This window comes from Macrobrachium nipponense, chromosome 21 (genome assembly GCF_015104395.2).
Source record: "Macrobrachium nipponense isolate FS-2020 chromosome 21, ASM1510439v2, whole genome shotgun sequence".
NCBI lineage: Eukaryota > Metazoa > Arthropoda > Malacostraca > Decapoda > Palaemonidae > Macrobrachium > Macrobrachium nipponense.
In genome coordinates, this window is record NC_087212.1 from 36,178,219 (window position 1) to 36,197,700 (window position 19,482).

Sequence of the window (19,482 nt, forward strand, 5' to 3'; positions counted from 1 at the left end):
ATTCCATGTTTAAAGTTACATTTTGTTGTAGCTTTTCAGTTTAAAATGATCATTTATATTCATATCTAGGAACTAGAAGTTAGTTTATTTAAATGTGTTATTACATGTACAGCCATTTATAATAGAATTGTAATGATATCCCAAGCTTTTACAAGAGTAAAGAACTCTATTTTAAGTTAGTGGTCTGGGTCACCTGTTTAATAATAATAATAATGATGATAAAAATAATAGCACCTCAGCATATCAGATGCTTTGGGTGTCTGGCTTTCTGGTAAGTAACAAAGTCTGTTAACCCTTACTGGACGGGTATATATATCAATATGCAGCTCCTCATCCGGGTCAACTTTGAGGTCGGCCAATTTACTGAAAAAACACATCATTGGAAAGAGGAAGATGTGCAAGTGTACATGGTGAAAGAAAAACAAATCTAAAAAATTCTACCTACCTTTCACAAGAAGTTGAAAATGATTATTTACAATCCCTTGTGGGACCTCTTTTGCAAGACAGTCGTAAATTTTACTGACTTCTATGTTTTTTTCTAATATATAAATTTATTTTATTTTATAAAATTATAATTACTGCTCACACAATATAAAAACAGATAAGAAATGAAAGCAGTAACAAATTCTTAGCAAATTTATTTAGAGATATTTATGTAAATTTACTGAGAACAAAGATTCAGTAATTTTTTTTTACTTTTCCATGTTTTTTCTAATATTTCTTTGCACTTTTATTTGTAAAATTACCCTTACAACCAACATACTATAGTAAAAGACAAGAACAACAACCAACAGCAACCCCTTGGTATATTTATGAGAAAATTTCCAAAAGACGTCATGTGTGAGAGATGCAGAATGTTCTCCCTTCAAGTCACAAGCAGAACTTAAGTCCTGAGATGCCCACACTCATGATTTAGCCAGTGTAAAGTTGCCTTTAGTGACTTAATGGGCTATAAAAGTATTGGCACCTCTTTCCCGCCCGATTCTTTCCAAATCGGTGGCGCTTAATATTGCTTATCTACAGGATTAGTCCGTCCACCACCCCAAACCTGTTATTACTACTCCTGAGGATCAATCCGTCCATTAAGGGTTAGGTAACAGACCCCATACTACAGTCTGCACTTGAATATGTATAATTCCTAAGGTAAACTGTCCCATACTTTACATTTAACATTCATTTTAAGAGATTTATTTTAAAATATATCCTGTTTGAAATGGAAGTAGTACAGTGGACCCCCTGTATGTGTGGTGAATGCATACCAGACCCTCCCACGAATAACTCAAATCTGCAGATACTTAAAACCCCTCCAAAAATACTTAGAAGTGCCTATTTTGTTAGTTCAAACAGAAGAAAAACCCTTTATAAATTCTTATTGTACCAGTATTTTTTAATAGTTTTATCACAAGAAGTGCATTTAATCTTGAAATGTTTATGAAAATGCATTATTTAGTGAATATTTTTCAGTGAAAAATACTGCAAATAGGCAGATTTTCTGTAGAGAAACCTGTGAATAGCTGAGTCCACAAATCTTGGAAAATGCGAATATGGGGTTCGATGGTACTATAGCAAAAAGTTATCAAAATATTTATGGTAATTACAAAAGTCTATAAAGTTTAATTTTTACTGTAATGATAACATCTAGTTCCAGCTACTTAATACTAATAGTAATACAGGTAATGACAATTTCATTTGATGTACTGCACAATAAAGTAATTGTTTATAGTTGGAAATTTTTTCACATCGGTATATAAATTTTTTAAAAATCTCTTCCAAAACAAAGAGTGATCACTCTGAGTATGAGCCCAATCGATGACACTTTCATATCTGGCTCCTTGGACAAGTCTTTGAGACTTTGGGATCTCCGTTCTCCAAACTGTCAGGGTATGATGCATGTGGGAGGACGCCCGGTAGCAGCTTTTGACCCAGACGGTCTTATATTTGCTGCAGGTATCAATTCAGAAATGATCAAGCTCTATGATCTGAGGTAGGTATGGTAGTTTGTTTCTGTAATTGTTTGTAACATTGTAGACTGTAACATTAACATTTTTGTAAATGATTTTTGATTGTTCATTTTTGTTTTGTGAGACTATTGAAGCCCTAGACATCAGATAGCTTTTATATTACTGGTAAATATTTTTGTAGCACAATAATACTATCTAAATGAATATTGTTCCCAAAATCAGAACATGTTTTTCTGTCCTGGTCTGAAAGAAGTTGGAAACAGTCGGTGCAAGAAATTGAGTTGTTTTTAATTATTTAAATAAAGTGCCTGATTCCATTCTGGTGGTCTTATCAGGTTTGTGCACCTGGGATACAGGTAGATAGCTAAAAGTGAATGCTTCTCACAGTTCCATCACTTCCCAAGATTTTGCATTCTTTTTTTTTTTTAAGGAAGTTAGAAAGAAATTAAATAAAATCCTGATCGATAGAGAGCTTTGTTCTGAATATTATGGTTTAATGTATGACACTTACCTGGCAGGTATATATATAGCTATATTCTCTGTTCCACCTGGCAGAAATTTTCAAAACTCGCGGCAAACGCTAGTAACCTATTAGTAGTTCAGGCAACCACCACCCCGTTACCGTGGCGCTAGCGCTAGGAACCGTTCCCAATTGGGCCAGATTTTCTCTGCCAGCCGAACCGGCAACATTGTTGGTGGTTCCCTGCTAGGAGTTTCATTCTCGTTGCTGACTTTTCATGGATTTTTGGTATTGTACTCGGAAACGTTAGCTTGGCATTCGCTTTGGATTGTTCTTTAAAGATGTCTGATACTGGGAGTATGTTTAGAGTGTGTGTAAAAGAGGGGTGTAAGGTAAGATTGCCGAAAGCTTCGGTCGACCCTCATACCATTTGTAAGAAGTGTAGAGAGAATGTGTGTACTTGGGAGAATAGGTGCTTTGAATATGAGAATTTATCAGAGAAGGAATGGAAGATATTTATGAAATATGTTGAGAGACTTGAGAAAGATCGTGTAAGGAGATCTGTTTCTCGTAGTGAGAAGTCAAATTCTTCTAGTAAAAGGAGTGAATGTATTTCCTCTCCAGCTCCTTCTAACGTAGAATTGGTAGTTCCTTCTCCCCAGGTATCTCCTGCGCCCGCTGCTGTATCGGAGGAGACGAACGATACAAATATTGTGAAGGTGTTCGCTGCCCTTGCGTCCATGGCCGACCAGATACAGCGACTTACAGATAAAGTTAGTGCTTTCGATGTCAGTGAAAGTGTAGTGGAGGGGGCGTCTGATCGTCTCTCTCGTGCTCCTAGACCTAGACCTCTGTCAAGCTCCCAGACCCAAGGGAGAAGGCATGTCGACAGTCGAAGGGAGGCGAGAGAGGTTTTGTCACGGTCAGGCGTCCCTTCGAACAGTCCTGTTGCAAGTTCCCAGGCTGTTGCAGTTCGCCGCAGAAAAGGCGTAACTGGGAAGTGTGCGTCCTCGGAAGGTTCGACTTCCGAGCGAGAACGTCGGTATGCAGTGGTGTCTCGCCCCCTCAAGAGGACTTTCAGGACATCAACTGCTCTCGAGAGACATGCTCAAGATCGTGAGGCTTGGAGTAGTCCTGAGGTGTTGTCCTCCTCGGAAGACGGGGACGCAGTTCCGATCAAGAGGAAAAGGATTTTTCGTGCTAAAGAGGACTCAGGGCGCACTGGCGCTATACGTCCTTCTCGGCCTTGGATTTCGATGAGAGAATCTCCTCCTTCTTCTTGTGTATCTTCCCCTCGTCTTTCTCCGTCGGGTAGAGTACAAGATCGCTCTCCGTTAGGTCGCAGTCCCGCTCGTAATCCTCCTCCTTCGTCCTCTACCATTCAGGAGGATAGTACGAAGGGTTTCTTAAGGGAAATGCAGTCCAAGCTGGCAGTTCTGGTGAAGTCTTGGGATGCGCCTGGGCAAGCATCTTCGAGGCGGAAGGACGATTTCCTTCCCATTAAGTCTTCTAAAAGGGAAGACAAGGACGCGTTCGCCGAGGACTCAGGGCGCACTGGCGCTAGGAGGACAAGCGATCGCTTGGTTTTGCAGGACGCAGAACACAGGAAGAAAATAGTTTCGGAAGAAGCAGGACGCAAACGTCAGGACGCGGGACCAATTGTGGACGCAGGACGCAGGCGACAGGAAGCAGGCGTGTCTACGATGGACGCAGGACGCAGGCGGCAGGACATCGAGAGGCGGCAGGACGCCGACTCCTCGGTAGCCGCAGGACGCAGGCGGCAGGACGCTATTCCGTCAACGAAGCGTCAACACGACAATGATTTACAAGACATTTCTTCAGCAGAAGAGGAATTGGAATTAATTGAGGAAAAGAATACGGAACCTTCTTCAGATTATAAGGTTCTGACTTCACGTCTTATTGCTATTTTTGAAGGGGAATTCAAACCGACAGCTCCGTTATCTCCCTTATCACAGTTTTCCAAGACTAGGACTCCAAAGAAGTCCTCTTTCCTTAAGATGACTATGTCAATTTCGGCGAAGAAGGCCCTTCAACGTGTGAATGACTGGATGAAGGATAAGAAAGAAGCGGGAAAATACTCTTTTGTTTTTCCACCAGCTAAGTTGGCATCGAAGTCAGGAGTATGGTACGCTACTGGAGAAAGTCTAGGCCTGGGAGTACCTGCCTCCTCCCAGGGGGACTTCTCCAGTATAGTAGACAGCTCACGCAGACAGGCGTTACAGTCTGCTAAGGTCTGGTGGACGTCTTCAGAGTTTGACCATCTTTTTAAAGGGATTTTTAGGACTTTCGAAGTCTTCAATTTCCTGGATTGGTCTTTGGGAGCACTAGCGAACTCCCTAGAAGAAGAGGATTCGCAGGATTTAGAAACAGCTAAGAGCATTATGTCCTGCATGGACAAGGCTCTGAGAGACGGAACGAATGAACTGGCTTCGTTATTCACAGCAGGAGTACTAAAGAAGAGATCGCTGTTGTGTTCTTTCGCTTCAAAAGGAGTTTCTAACTCTCAGAAATCGGAGTTGCTGTTCTCTCCTCTTTCGAAACAGCTGTTTCCTTCAGAGGTGATTAGGGATATAGCTCTCTCCCTTTCTCAGAAGGCCACTCAAGATCTTCTCTCGTCTTCAGTTAAGAAGTTCTTACCACCCAAGTTGGTTAAGAAAACTCCAAAGGATACTAGGCCTTCGCAACAGCCCTTTCGAGGAAGAACATTCGCTCGACCCGCCTTTAGGGGTAAGAGAGTACCCACTAAAAGAGGAGCCAAGACCACCTCTAAAGAATGAGAACTCAGTCCTCCAGACGACAGTGGGAGCCAGACTTCAAGGTTTTTGGGAAGTTTGGCAGAACATGAAGGCAGATCCCTGGGCTGTCAACGTAGCTCGGGAAGGGTACAAGATTCCTTTCTTGAAGAGACCTCCTCTCGCAACATCTCCGAGAGCCCTCGGGGCAAATTACAACGATTTAGTGAAGAAAGCGGCTCTGTGGGAGCAAGTAGCTTCCATGCTAGAGAAAGAAGCCATAGAGCCTGTTCTGGATCACAAATCTCCGGGATTTTACAACCGTTTGTTCCTGGTTGCAAAGTCCTCGGGAGGTTGGAGGCCAGTTCTGGACGTAAGTCAACTGAATCTTTTCGTAGAAAAGACCAAGTTCACTATGGAGACGAACGATTCAGTACTGGCAGCAGTACGTCCAGGGGACTGGATGGTGACCCTGGACTTACAAGACGCATACTTTCATATTCCGATTCATCCAGGAAGCAGGAAGTATCTAAGGTTTGTGATTCAGGACAGGGTCTTTCAGTTCAAGGCCCTATGCTTCGGCCTTTGCACAGCCCCTCAAGTGTTCACGAGGATGATGTCCAATGTGGCGAGATGGTTACATTTAAGAGGGATCAGAGTGTCTTTTTATCTGGACGACTGGTTGATAAGATCCCAATCAAGAAGTCAATGTCTGGAGGACTTGAGTCAAACATTGGACTTAGCAAAAGACCTAGGTCTGGTAGTAAACATGGGAAAGTCTCAATTGGATCCCCAACAACAGATAGTTTATTTGGGGATTCAGATATCGTCAGTGACTTTTCGGGCTTTTCCGTCCCCCGAAAGGCAAGCCCAATGCATTCGGAAGGTGCAGGACTTTCTAAAGAAGGACCGATGCTCAGCAAGAGAGTGGATGAGTCTACTGGGCACACACTCTTCGCTAGAGAGGTTCATTTCTTTAGGAAGACTGCACATGAGACCTCTACAGTTTTTCCTGAAGGATTCATGGCCAAGAAAATTGCAACCGGATTCCTTCCAGTTTCTAATTCCTGCCGAAGTAAAGGAGGAATTAAAGTGGTGGCTAACTCCAGGCAGGTTAGCAAGAGGGATGTCGCTTCAGCAGAAGAGCCCAGACCTCGTCTTGTTTTCCGAAGCGTCGGACGCGGGTTGGGGAGCGACATTAGGCCCTCAAGAGGTGTCGGGACTTTGGAGCAAGAAAGAAACAAAGTGGCACATAAACAGGAAGGAACTGATGGCAATCTTCTTGGCCTTGAAGCACTTCAGAGAGTTGATTCGAGACAAGACAGTGCAGATCAACTCGGACAACACCACGGCTCTGGCATACATCCGAAAACAAGGAGGAACTCATTCTTTTCCCCTTTACAATCTGGCAAAGGAAGTTCTGCTTTGGGCGGAAGAGGAAAAGGTCGTGCTACTCACCAGGTTTATACAAGGAGAGAAGAATGTGGGTGCGGACCTGTTGAGCAGAAGAGAACAACTTCTCTCGACGGAGTGGACGTTGCACATGGAGGTTTGCCAGAGCCTGTGGAAGTTGTGGGGCCGTCCGGTAGTAGATCTGTTTGCGACAGCCAGAACAAAAAGGTTACCAACCTATTGCTCTCCGGTTCCAGACCAGGAAGCAGTGGCGGTCGACGCATTCCTGATGGATTGGTCAAACTTAGATCTGTACGCTTTTCCTCCGTTCAAGGTACTGGGGAAAGTGATGAAGAAGTTCAGGGAGAGCCAAGGAACGAGGATGACCTTAATAGCCCCGTTTTGGCCGGCCCAAAGTTGGTTCACAGAGGTACTGGAATGGACAGTAGATACGCCAAGGACTCTTCCTCTAAGAGTAGATTTACTCAGACAACCCCACTTCGACAGGTGTCACAAGAATACCCTCGCTCTGGGTCTGACTGCGTTCAGACTATCGAACGTCTGGTCAGAGCGAGGGGATATTCTAGAGAGGTGGCCAGTGCAGTGGCTAGAGCCAGAAGAACCTCCACAATCACAGTATATCAGTCGAAGTGGGAGAATTTCCGGAAGTGGTGTAAGAACAGGAAAGTGTCTTCATCCAGTACCTCTGTGACCCAAATCGCAGATTTCCTTCTATACTTGAGGAAGGAATTGGGCTTGTCAGTTTCGACAATCAAAGGTTATAAGAGTATGCTAACCTCAGTGTTTAGACACAGGGATCTAGACATCTCGAATAACTTGGTCCTTAGAGATCTGATTAGGTCATTTGGTACGAAGAAACAATCACAATGCAGGCCACCTGCTTGGAACCTTGATGTGGTCTTGAAGTATTTAACTTCTAGCAAATTCGAGCCTTTAGAGAAATCCTCTCTGAGAGATCTTGCTAAGAAAACTATCTTTTTAGTAGCATTGGCAACGGCTAAAAGAGCTAGTGAGCTTCAGGCCATATCGAAGAAGGTGGGATGGAGACATGGCAACGCAGTGTGTTCATTCCAAGAAGGTTTCTTGGCCAAGAATGAGAATCCAGCTAATCCTTGGCCAAGATCCTTTGAAGTTTTGGGTCTGGCTGAGTTAGTGGGTTACGAGCAAGAAAGAGTTCTCTGCCCAGTGAGAGCGTTGCGGTGTTATATGGAAAGAACAAGAGATATCAGAGGGAATTCTGATGCTCTGTGGTGTTCAGTTAAAGACCCCAGTAGACCCATGACGAAGAACGCTCTAGCCTTCTTCATGAGAGAGTTAATTAGAGAAGCTCATATGTTGTGTCAAGAGCAGAGCTTTGGTATTTTGAAAGTGAAGGCTCATGAAGTCAGGGCAGTGGCGACTTCATTAGCTTTTAAAAAGAATTTAGCCCTCAAGGAAATTATTGAATCCACATATTGGAGAACTAATTCAATATTTGCGTCTCATTATCTTAGGGATGTTCAGACAACCTTTGATAATTGTCAGACGCTAGGTCCATACGTGTCCTCTGGTACAGTATTGGGCAAAGGAGTTACTACCCCATAACCTTCTTTTAAGCTAGTTGATTTTATTAGGTGATGGTGTTTGTGTTTTTTGGTCGTCTGAGAAAAGTGTGCGGTACTTTTATCAGTCTTGTTAGTATTATCCGGTGATGGTGTGTGTGTAGTTCAGGTAAATGATCTATTACTAGCTTGAATGCCGTGGCATAAGAGGGCTGTACGGTTCTGTCAACACATTGGTCACGTCCAGTTGTCAGTTCCAGTCTTAGCTTCTTCAACATACAGGACACTTCCTTGTTGAGAGCTACTAAGGTTTAAGCAGGCTTAGAGGCAGGACCTATGAAGTCAGCTACCTTAGCAGGTAAGGAACCTAGAGTTTTAATAATATTTTAATAATATTTTTATACTCTAATAATGTTGCTGTCTTTGACCCACCTCCAAATGTGTCAATCAGCTATATATATACCTGCCAGGTAAGTGTCATACATTAAAATGAAGTTTTTATGTTAAAACAAAGTTTAATGTATACTTACCTGGCAGGTATATATATAGCTATATTCTCTGTTCCACCTGGCAGAAATTTTCAAAACTCGCGGCAAACGCTAGTAACCTATTAGTAGTTCAGGCAACCACCACCCCGTTACCGTGGCGCTAGCGCTAGGAACCATTCCCAATTGGGCCAGATTTTCTCTGAACCCTGTCTCCTGAGGGGAGGCGGGTGGGAATTAAATTATATATACCTGCCAGGTAAGTATACATTAAACTTTGTTTTAACATAAAAACTTCATTTTGAGAATAAAATTCTCAGTGTGATACCTGGTATATTTCAGTGTTAATGAATGAAGATGCACTCTTTCAAGGGCATATTTTTTCATCTTGATCAAGATTTCTTTTGCAAGTGGTTTTCTGGATTTACTATTTAACTGAAGTAAATGCAACCATGATATGAATATTCAGTAGGTTTCCCATAGTAGCTGTCGTCTATGTATTTCACACAAGATGACTCCACAGACATGCAAACATTGCTTTTTGATCTTAAGTCTGTAAGAACTGCCAATCATGGTAAATCGTTTTTAGCTTTGGAATAATGTGCAAAGCACAATTTTGTTTTGGGCCCTTTTTCCTAGTAATACTGAAGAGATTATTAATTTTTGATAGTGCAGTCGCTGTGTTGTCCTCAAAGGAGTCATGGTGTGTGCCAGCCCCCCATGGTGACTAAACTAATATCAAAGAAATATCTTTTAGCCTGGTCTTGTAGCCAGGTATCGTGCCATAATGGTAAACACTATGACATGTGATAGAGTATAGTGGACTCAAAGACAAGAAGGCATTTTGTCTTGTCTTCAGCGAAGCTGTACCCAGTTTCCCACGTCAAGACTAGAAGAAGTGACTATTACACGTGCATCAGCCATCTTATTTTACGATTGGGCTGGTTAAAAGACCAAGAACCATTAACTCTCTAGTCAGCACAGACTAAGGTGTCTCCAGTCAGTGCTCCTCATTTTGAGACTTTTCAATCTCTTGTTTTTTTCTTCTCTTCAGGGATCAAGGAATTTGAAAGTAAAGTGCTTATTTTTAAGATTTTTTGAAAAGTATTTTAGAGTAAAACTGTAGAACAAAGTTTTGTTTTGAATATAGAAACCGGCCTTTGTTTGGAAAGCACATTGTCGGTGTAATACACGATCCTTGATAGCCTTTTTATGAACACTTATGCTCCCAAAATAATTTCAGTGGCTGGGAATGTGTTGGGATACTGTTCATGGCCTTTTGTACCTCCCCCTCAAAACAGAACAGAGTAAGGAAAAACCTCAAAAGGTTTCTGACACAGCCTGTTGTTTCCAGACGGCAGTTAGAATGTACAATGGGTCTGCTGCAGTTTGCACCAGTAAAAGATCCAATACTCAGATTGTAACTGAAAAAGTGGACAAATTTTGGCTGTCACATGCAAGAAAAAAGATGCAAGACAAATCTCACAAAATGAATTGGAAAGTTGGGGAGATACTTTGGTCATGGACCCGGAAGGAATCTGGCAAAACAGGTCATTCTGACTCCTCCTGACTTTCCTAAAGCTAATGATTGGCTTTTTTCTTTCAAGAAACTCAAACCCCTGGAAGAGAGACACATTCTGTTGGTTCTAGACAACATAACTACAGTGTTCTGCATCAAGAGATTCGGATCACACCCACCTCCTCTCAGTTATATTAAAGTTAGCCATCCTTCGGTTGGCACAGGTAAAGAAGTGGCACTTGTCTGCAATTTACCTTACAGGGTCTCTCAATGTAATAGCAGACTCTTTGTCAAGGAAGATGACAGCCTCAACAGAGTTGACATTGGACAATCACTCTTTTCAAACAATAAACAATGTACTTCCACTACCAGAAGTGGACCTGTTTGCCACATACGAGAATTACAAACTCCCAGTATGTATGTCCCCAAATTTGGACAGTCAAGCAACAGCAAGAGATGCCTTCCTACAAGACTGGAACAACGGGAAGACGATATATCTTTTTCCTCCATTTTCCCAGACTTCGAAGGTTTTGAACAAACTCCTAACCTTCAAAGGAACAGCTTACCTAATAGCCCCAAATTGGCCAAACAGGTATTGGTTCCTATTACTTCAACAATGGGCGAAGAGATCAATTCCACTATCGTCTGCTGTACTATCCCAGAAAGTAGAGAGAAAGTCTTTTACGCATCCTCCTTTCTAAGCCAAGACCTTCATGTGGATTTTTTAGATATAATCTACCATGAAAACTACCCACCCGGTATTGCTAGGTAACTAGTGCAAAAACTACGGACATCATCTATCTGGCAATATACCAGTCCGTATGAAAAATATGATTAGATTATATCCTACTAAGAGCCCAGTCAAGATTTCTATAGAAACACTTCTAAATTTTCTTACATATATACCTCTTGGAAGACAAACATCTTGCGGTTACAACAATTATGGCATACAAGGCAGCATTAATAGAACCCTTGCTTTATGTATTCAGAATTGATTCCAGAATAGAATTTGTCACTTCCCTTCTGTGGTCTTTTTCTCTATAAAGACCCGCTCCTGAAAGACTTCCAATTACTTGGTCCCTGAATAAGGTACTTAAACTTTTATGAACCCTTCAATTCAGTGGACCTAACACAACCACAACTCACAAGCTTCAAAAAAGCGATCTTCCTGGTAGCATTAGCATAGGAGCCTGTATTAGTGAATTGGGCTCTCTTAAGACGGGGATGATATATCACAAACTGTTGATGATCAATTACTATTGTCCCCTGGTCCATCCTTCCTGGCCAAGAATGAGAATCCTTTAAGAAGGGAGTCTCCTATTCATATTAGGAAACTCAATTTAGCAGACAGAACATTATGCCCAGCTCAAGCACTTAAGGTTACCTAGAGATCACGGCAAATATTCCAGAATGTCCGATTTTCCTACAACCTAGCATGAATAAATCACTCGCTCTACAAGGGATAAGAATAATTTTTGTGTCCCTCATTAAAAAATGCTAACCCATATTCCTTTGCTAGATCACATGATATTAGGAAAGTAAGTACTACATCATTGGCCTTCTTCAGAAATGTATCTTTTGAAGAGGTCTCCGAATATACTGGGTGGTCATCAGTCAGTACGTATTCTTAAAACACTACTGTCATGAGCTGGAATAAATTCAACTGCACTGTGTATCAGTGGGTGGTATGGTTAGTCCTGACCCCATAGGCACTACGTAAGTCACTATAAAACATCACACTAAAAACATAACTTTTTGCTTAGTTTCATGTTCTTTTTTACTGAAACTAGTGACTTGACCTTGGACCAGAGATTATTTAGTTTTAATTTTGAGATTGTTGGGATGGAAATTTTGGGAGCTTAAGCTTTTTGTCACCTGTCTTTCTTTGTAATGCTCCTTTGAGGACAAAACAGCGACTACACTATAAAAAAACAGGTTTTGACATAGGAAAAACCTATTTTTGGTGGTTGCTATTGAGTCCTCTAAACCCTCCCACTTCCCTGACGAAAATCCATGAGGTTTGGGTAAAGGTTTATCCTGCATTGACCAATAGAGTAATGGTTCTTGGTCTTTTAACCAGCCTGATCATAAAACAAGTTGGCCGATGCACATACGCAATAGTCACTTCTGCAGTCTTGATATGGGAAACTGGGTACAGCTTCGCTGAGGATGACAAAATGCCTTCTTGTCTTTGAGTCCATTATACTCTATCACGTATCATAGTGTTTATCATTATGGCATAATACCTGGCTACAAGACCAGGCTAAAAGATATTTCTTTGATATTAGTCTAGTCACCATGGAGGGCAACTCCTTTGAGGACTTAACAGCAACCACCAAAAATAGGTTTCTCATACCACTAAACTTGTTTATTGACTACAGAACTTGAAACTTAAGATTAAAAAATAAATTATTTATATTGCTGATACCCATGCAATTATTTAATTTTGCCAAAGGCGAGTGGGACAGACATCCAATGACATTAATCACAGCCCAGTCAAAAAGAAGTAAAAGTGGGGTAATAATAGTCTTGAGCTAAGGGCAAGTTATTAGGGTGTTTGTCACTGTTTCATGCTTCCATATACTTTGTGAAGATAATTAAACACACACACATTCACTGGAAGACAGTTTGTGCAGACAGATGTAAGAAATGTTTTTTTTTAATTTGGAAATTATTATCGCAAATAATAATATTAAGATTCATGTAATACAAATGGAAGTACACCGTACCAGTTATTATAATCTTTTCCCAGTGTGAATGTAAAATGTACATAGAGGTTGTTGGATTTTATTGCATACTTGAAAGCACTAAAATTATAAGAATTAAATCAAGATCATTTACAGTTGCTGTTAAAATCCTTATTCATTAATATAGTTTTTTATTCAAAAGTCTGTTTTTAAAGGATGGTTGTAATATCTTGGTAATTTTTATCTTTAATTGTATCTTTGGTTTTCTTCAATATTTAATGATCAAAATATTCTTCCCCATTTTGTTAAAAAAAAATAAAAATAAAAAAAAACACACAGGTCTTTCGACAAAGGTCCCTTCAGTACGTTTCAACTCTCCATGGAGAAGGAATGTGATTGGACTGGCATCAAGTTCAGCCCTGATGGGAAAACTATTCTTACATCTACAAATGGCTCAATTATTCGACTTGTTGATGCTTTTTCTGGAACTCCTCTTAAGACCTTTACTGTAAGTTTTCTTGTTACAACAAGCTGTGAAATTGTATGGAACCAGTTTAATAGTTTTAAGTAAGATAAAATATTTAATAATTTAAGTATTTCTATTCATCTGTAACTTTGGATAAATTGTAACCCTTTATATTGAGTTGTCAGTCTTGAGCCCAGAAGTACAGTATGTATATTTGAATTGTCCTTGAATAATTTCCAAGTATTAGTACCTATAATCTTTTATTTTATATAAATAACTTACTAAGTACTACATAGCTATAGTTTCCACTCGTATGGCAGCTCAAATTAAAAAATTTGCAGGTAGCACTTCAATATAGTTTGTGTAAGTAACAGTCTGTCCCACTAATGGAATATTGGAACACCTTAGCAGACTATCCTCATTTGATTCCTGCTGTCTGTGGTATTATTTTACCAGATTCTGACAGAGACTTCTTTAAATTAGCCATCGGAACACATGCATGGTAGCCTTCAAGCTGAAATCTTTTGAGATGAGTTTTTCCCTTATTTTGTTTTTTTAGTTGATTCAATAAGTCATCATGAACCAAAGTAAACTACTCCATTTGCATTTATGGTTTGTTTACTGGTTAGGCTCCTGCTGGTAGTGATAGTAGTTTTGTTTTAAAAGTAATTCTCAGATGTTATGACATTGCATTATATAACTAATGGTTGTATGTTATGTCTTTTGATTAAGCTATAACTTTGGTAATTTATGAATTGTTTCACGGTTATAATCTCTTGGTGAGCCGCCAATAATAGTTTTGTTTTTGAAAGTATTTCTCGTGTGTTGCGACACTCCAGTATAAGCGAGCTGTTGATAATAGTTTTGTTTTTAAAAGTAATTCTCAAGTGTTACGACACTCCATTATAATAGTAAGTGGTCTATATTAAACTTTTTTTTCATTTGGCCATAACCTTTGCCTTAAACTACTGGTGAGCCGTCAATATAGTTTTGCTTAAAAGTAATTCTCGGATGGTTTGGCACTTGATCATAAAGTATTTGATGTATATTAGTACTCTTTTTCTTTATGCATTATGCAGTGGTCTATATTAAACTTTTTTTTCATTTGGCCATAACCTTTGCCTTAAACTACTGGTGAGCCGTCAATATAGTTTTGCTTAAAAGTAATTCTCGGATGGTTTGGCACTTGATCATAAAGTATTTGATGTATATTAGTACTCTTTTTCTTTATGCATTGACATCCGACCATAGGCTACTGGCGTGTTGCTGATATTGGTTTTACCTATAAGTATTTCAGATGTTACGACATTCTGTTATTATCTTGGCTTTAGATCGTAACTTAAGGAATTTATGATTTTTTTTATAGGCCTTAGGCTTTGTGCAAGCCACCGATAATTGCAATTAATATGAGTTATTTACCAGACATATGCTTCCTGTAAGCCTCTGGTAGATAAATTTTTGACGTATCCTTCACATTTTCCTTTGCAGAAGAACTGAAAAGTGTTAAGGCAGAAAGTAGTAAGGAGAGAACACCCTGGCCCCAATTCTCTCCTTCTACTAGCCTTTTGCCACTTGCTTGTGCACCTGGCTCCCTTGCTTTTTTTTCATACCTTTGCCAGTCATGTGTCTTGGTTAATGGATGTTAACATTGTAATAGTGAAGTGTAGTGCAGTGGAGGAGGTGGCTACTCGTCCCTTAGTGCTCCTAGACAAGGTCCCTGTCTGATTCCCATGCACTGGGAGGAGGCATACTGGAAGTCCAAGGGAGGTGGGGGTGGGTTACACATGGGTAGTCGCCCCCCTCATTTGAACCTGTTGTCGGTCCCATGTATCGACAGACAGCCACTGGAAAGGCGTCTTATGGATATGTAGTGAAGGAGATGACTATCTGGCGCCTTGGACTCCTAAACCCAGTCCCTGTCAGATTCCCATGCACCAGGGAGGAGGCATACTGAAGTCCATGGGAGTCTGAAGGGGTTTGCTGCCTGGTAGTTACTCCTCAGTTGAGCCTGTGGCCACATTTCTTGACGGACAGCCATTGGAAGGCATCCTTAAGGATGTGCTTTTTGTGAGTTGTCGAACACCAATATTTGGCGCCAAAACACTCTCCCTATCTGATCTATCAGGTCAGAGGATTCTGAGCACCCAGGGGTCCACTTGTGTCTGTGCTTCTTTAGACCTGAAATTAATATTGTATCCAGTTATGCAAGTGAAGCATATAGGCTATTTGAACCTAGAACAATTGTAAGTTAGGTGAGAGAGCATTTAGACTTTGTGCACCAAGACTATACAAATTACTGCTTAAAGTGAGGATCATATAAGAAGGAAAATGTAGCACATTATTTTGAAAATGTACAAGGGCTTGACAGAGAAGGAATAATCCCTGTGGAGGGATGTATACTACTTGCTTGGACAGTACATATATTAAAATTGGAAGATTAGCATAACCTCTGCATTAGGATAAAAACCATACAAGTGAACAGTGTGTGTCCACCTGTCTGTTTGGCGCCAGCGGTCGTGCTTCCGGTGCCTGTTCTTTCTTGTGCATCGGTGCCTGTTCTTTCTTGTGCATCAGTTCTGATAGAACAGGGACCAAGTCAACCCTTGACAACCACATCTGTGTCCAAGTTGATGAACTTCTGAGAGAAGTTATCTCTTTTGTTTCTTCTCTAGTCATGCAAGAGTTCTCTCTCTGACAGAGGGAGATGATCCAGACGGTTCTTTCACCCATTCTGCAAGAAAATGGATACATGCTTGAATATGCAGGGGTTTTCTTTCAGATCCCCATCCGAACTCCAGAGCATTTTTGTAGTTTCTTTAGGGACAGAGCTCTCCAATCAGGAGGAGTCTGTGTTTTGCCCTGTCCATAATACTACAGGCCCTCTCCTGATTCCTAGCCCTTCCTGCATTTGTCTTCCCCATTTGTCTGGGTATAACTTCAGTTTTTACATGTTGACTGACTCAAGCTCTCAGTCCCCAAGAAGAGTGGAATCTTCACTTATGCTTTGGAGAGAGAAAAGTCTTTCTCTTACGGCTCTAGTACTGTTTAACCTATGTCACATCTAGACAGTGATAGTCTATATAGATAAGACCTCAGTACTAACACCTCTGCTTAAACAGGGAAGCTGGATCTAGCATTCCCTCTAGACCAAACATCAGAGTTTTCCTCAGTTGACGGATCAGATCTGTAATCACTCGATTTCTTCAGACAATTAAGTTTCGTAGGACGTACTAGGCCATCAGAAGCATGTCCTTCCCATCATGACCTTTCAGTCCCCAGGGTTGTTGGGATCTGATTATTGTATGAAGGAAACCAACCTTGGACCTGTTAGCCTCTTCAAAGAACCTTTGCCTTATTCCAGTCATGGCACCATGCTATAGACAGTACTCCTCGACCCTCCTTGGCCTTATGCCCTTTTACATAATCGAGGAGGCGCTAATCAGTCTCAGGGTCAGTTTCCAGTTACTCTCTTAATCTGTTCTGACACATGTGAGAACTCCAGAACCTGCTACGGTTTTTGGTGGACTTTCCAAGATCTGTCCTCCAGGTTGTGTCTTCTCAGTTAACCTAGCTTCAGAGATAACACCAAGGATGGTCCAATCCTGCCCAGACAGGTGCCCAACTGTCCGGGGGATTGTCTTTTGAAAAATCTTCTAAATGCATTGCAGAGGCTTTTACAAGATTCAGAAGTCACCCTCTTCCACCGTCTACCAGATGTAGTGACAGTCTTCCAAAAGCTGGTGTCTTGGACTCTGTAGTGAGTCTTCCAAAAGCTGGTGTCTTGGACTCTGTCCCTTTTTTTAGGAAATCATTGAACCGGCTGAGGAACACCTCTTTGTTTCTGAAAAGATTTAGGAACTCTTGTTTTCATTTAAGAGGTACCAATCTATGCTTATCTCTGGTTAAGCACAGAGACCTGCTGTTTCCTCGTTTTCCTTTGTTTTAGCCAAGAAAGAGGATCCATCCAAGAGCTGGATCCTTTCTTTCTCCCTTGGAGCTTAACAGACAATCTTGGCTTACAGAAACTCCATCCAGCTATGTAATTACTTGGAAAGTTGCTTATACAGTATAAAAATTAATTTTTTTTTAATAAAATAAGGTTTTATATATATATGCTTACCAAGTAATTACAGAATTGTAGCCTACCCTTCTCCCCACTGATGGATGTAAGGTGTAAAACGAATGAGGATTGTCTGCTAGGTCATTCCAATATTCTGTTAGTGGGATGGTCTGTTACCTATACAATCTATATTGAAGCGCTACCCATGAAATTTTGAATTTGAGCTGCTGTATGAGTGGAAACTATTGCTATGTAATTACTTAGTAAGTAAAAATGTAATTTTGATTAAAGGAAAGCTATTTTATTTTTTGTGACATGGTGAATTGAGATTATGACAAAAAATTTTATGTTTTTGGTAGTGCAGGTAGTGATAGGAATATTATAAATAGCAATCTTCAAGCCAGGGTTTTATGTAGTTATGTGTTATCTGAATGTAGGTGTAAATTTTTATGTATACTGTTTACCCTTTAGTTTATCGTAATGATATGTATGTTATACTTTGTGACAGTGAATATTTTTATAATTGCTTAATTCATAATGATTTTTTTTTCTGCTTTTTCAGGGGCACTTAAACAACAAAGGCATTGCCCTTGAGGCATCTTTCAGTCCAGACTCCCAGTTCATATTGAGTGGCTCTACAGATGGTCGCATTCATGTTTGGAATGCTGAAACTGGTTATAAGGTAAAATTAATTAATTTTTTTTTTATTTTAAAACTTTTAATTCTCTCACTATTGGTTATGTACTTCAGTTACCTGTTGTCATAGAATACTTTGGATTTGTATAATCACAACTCCATCAGTTGTATATCACCCTCAGTCACAGTCAATATCCCCATACCCATTATTTGGGATGAATCTTACCTAGTGTTAAAGATAGCTTAAATTTCCATGCCAATAGGCAAGGAGTTATAAACAATCTTTAAAAGTATGGAAGTAACCAAATAATAAATACGTACCCATTTTCATGTGTCTTGTAGACAGAAGCTAAAGAGCTAGGAGTGATTGTTCATGCAGTGTACTTTTAACCCTTCTATAGACAGTAACAATTTTCCTGAACATTTTATTGGTCAGTTTGGAGATATGCTGGCTACCACAGAAGATATCAACAGAAGGACTAGTGATTTCCTTCTTCACTACTCAAGCTGTAGCATGCTGAGACATGGCATTGGGAGAGGCTCATCAGAGAATTTCTGGCCATCAGCAACTGGCAAAAGTGTGTCATTGATGCTATCGGTTCTCTCTTGGCAGAAGAGGCCAAATCATCAGCTTTGGCTGCCAAGGCAGTAGGATGATACTTTCATTTGTTAGGACCCCATTCTACATATCAGGATGGTGGTTTATCTCTTGTCCTTCTGAAATATAAAAATCTGAATGTCTGTGACCACCTTGATCTATACCTGTTCATAAGGAAGCTTAGTATGTTTGAGTAATTTCAGGTGCCCTGGACTTATTTCTTCCTTCAAGAAAGCTTTATCCCACTATTCCTTTTTGACACTGTCGAGGACACAATAGTCACCCTTGCACTGAGAAGAAATGTCAATCTTTGACCAATCGTTTAGTTTGAGGGGGAAGGAGATGAAACAGTAATTCAAACAAAAATAATTCTGCCAATGATGGGCTTTCTTTAGAAATTATGGAGATCTTTGGAGGAGATGGGACAGACCCCATGGGTGGTGGATTTGGCCAGAGTTTATTGACCCTTTCCTGGGGATAAGTCCCTCTTTCATCTCATCCAGTGGATTGTGGGGTATGTGGTGGCAACCCTGAGAGGTTCAAAGCTTAGAATAGCAAAATGGAATTAATGATTGAGGACCAGACAATTGAGAAAATGATGGATAATACCAACCAGCTTTTGCAGTTATATATGTTTTTTATCCCTAAGTGAAAGGAGGTTGCCATCATATCATGACTTCATCCAAAATTTCTTTGGTTGCAGTGAAATTGATGAGGCAGTCTCTGTATGTCTGTCTGGAGTGAAAGGTCTTTCAGTTCTGTGCCAATCCTTACTGTAAGCAACTGGCCATCTGGTTTGCCACTGCTGTTATCGAAGTTTGCCAGAATTCATATTTGGAACGTCCCCCCTTCTGATGTACTGATCAGCTACTGTTGTATGGCTTCTCTCAGTTTGCTGTAGCA

The 19,482-nt window shown here is 40.5% G+C and overlaps 1 protein-coding gene across 2 annotated transcripts in view; it reads left to right on the forward strand.

Moving 5' to 3' along the window:
* The window catches only part of LOC135197930 (WD repeat-containing protein 82-like), a 73,640-nt gene that overhangs the window by 41,765 nt on the left and 12,393 nt on the right, over positions 1-19,482 (forward strand). For both annotated transcript variants that reach the window (XM_064225191.1, XM_064225190.1), the window contains exons 4-6: positions 1,781-1,984; positions 13,159-13,327; positions 17,908-18,027. In XM_064225191.1, coding sequence (XP_064081261.1) covers positions 1,781-1,984; positions 13,159-13,327; positions 17,908-18,027 — 493 coding nt within the window. The remainder of the gene's footprint in view (positions 1-1,780; positions 1,985-13,158; positions 13,328-17,907; positions 18,028-19,482) is intronic.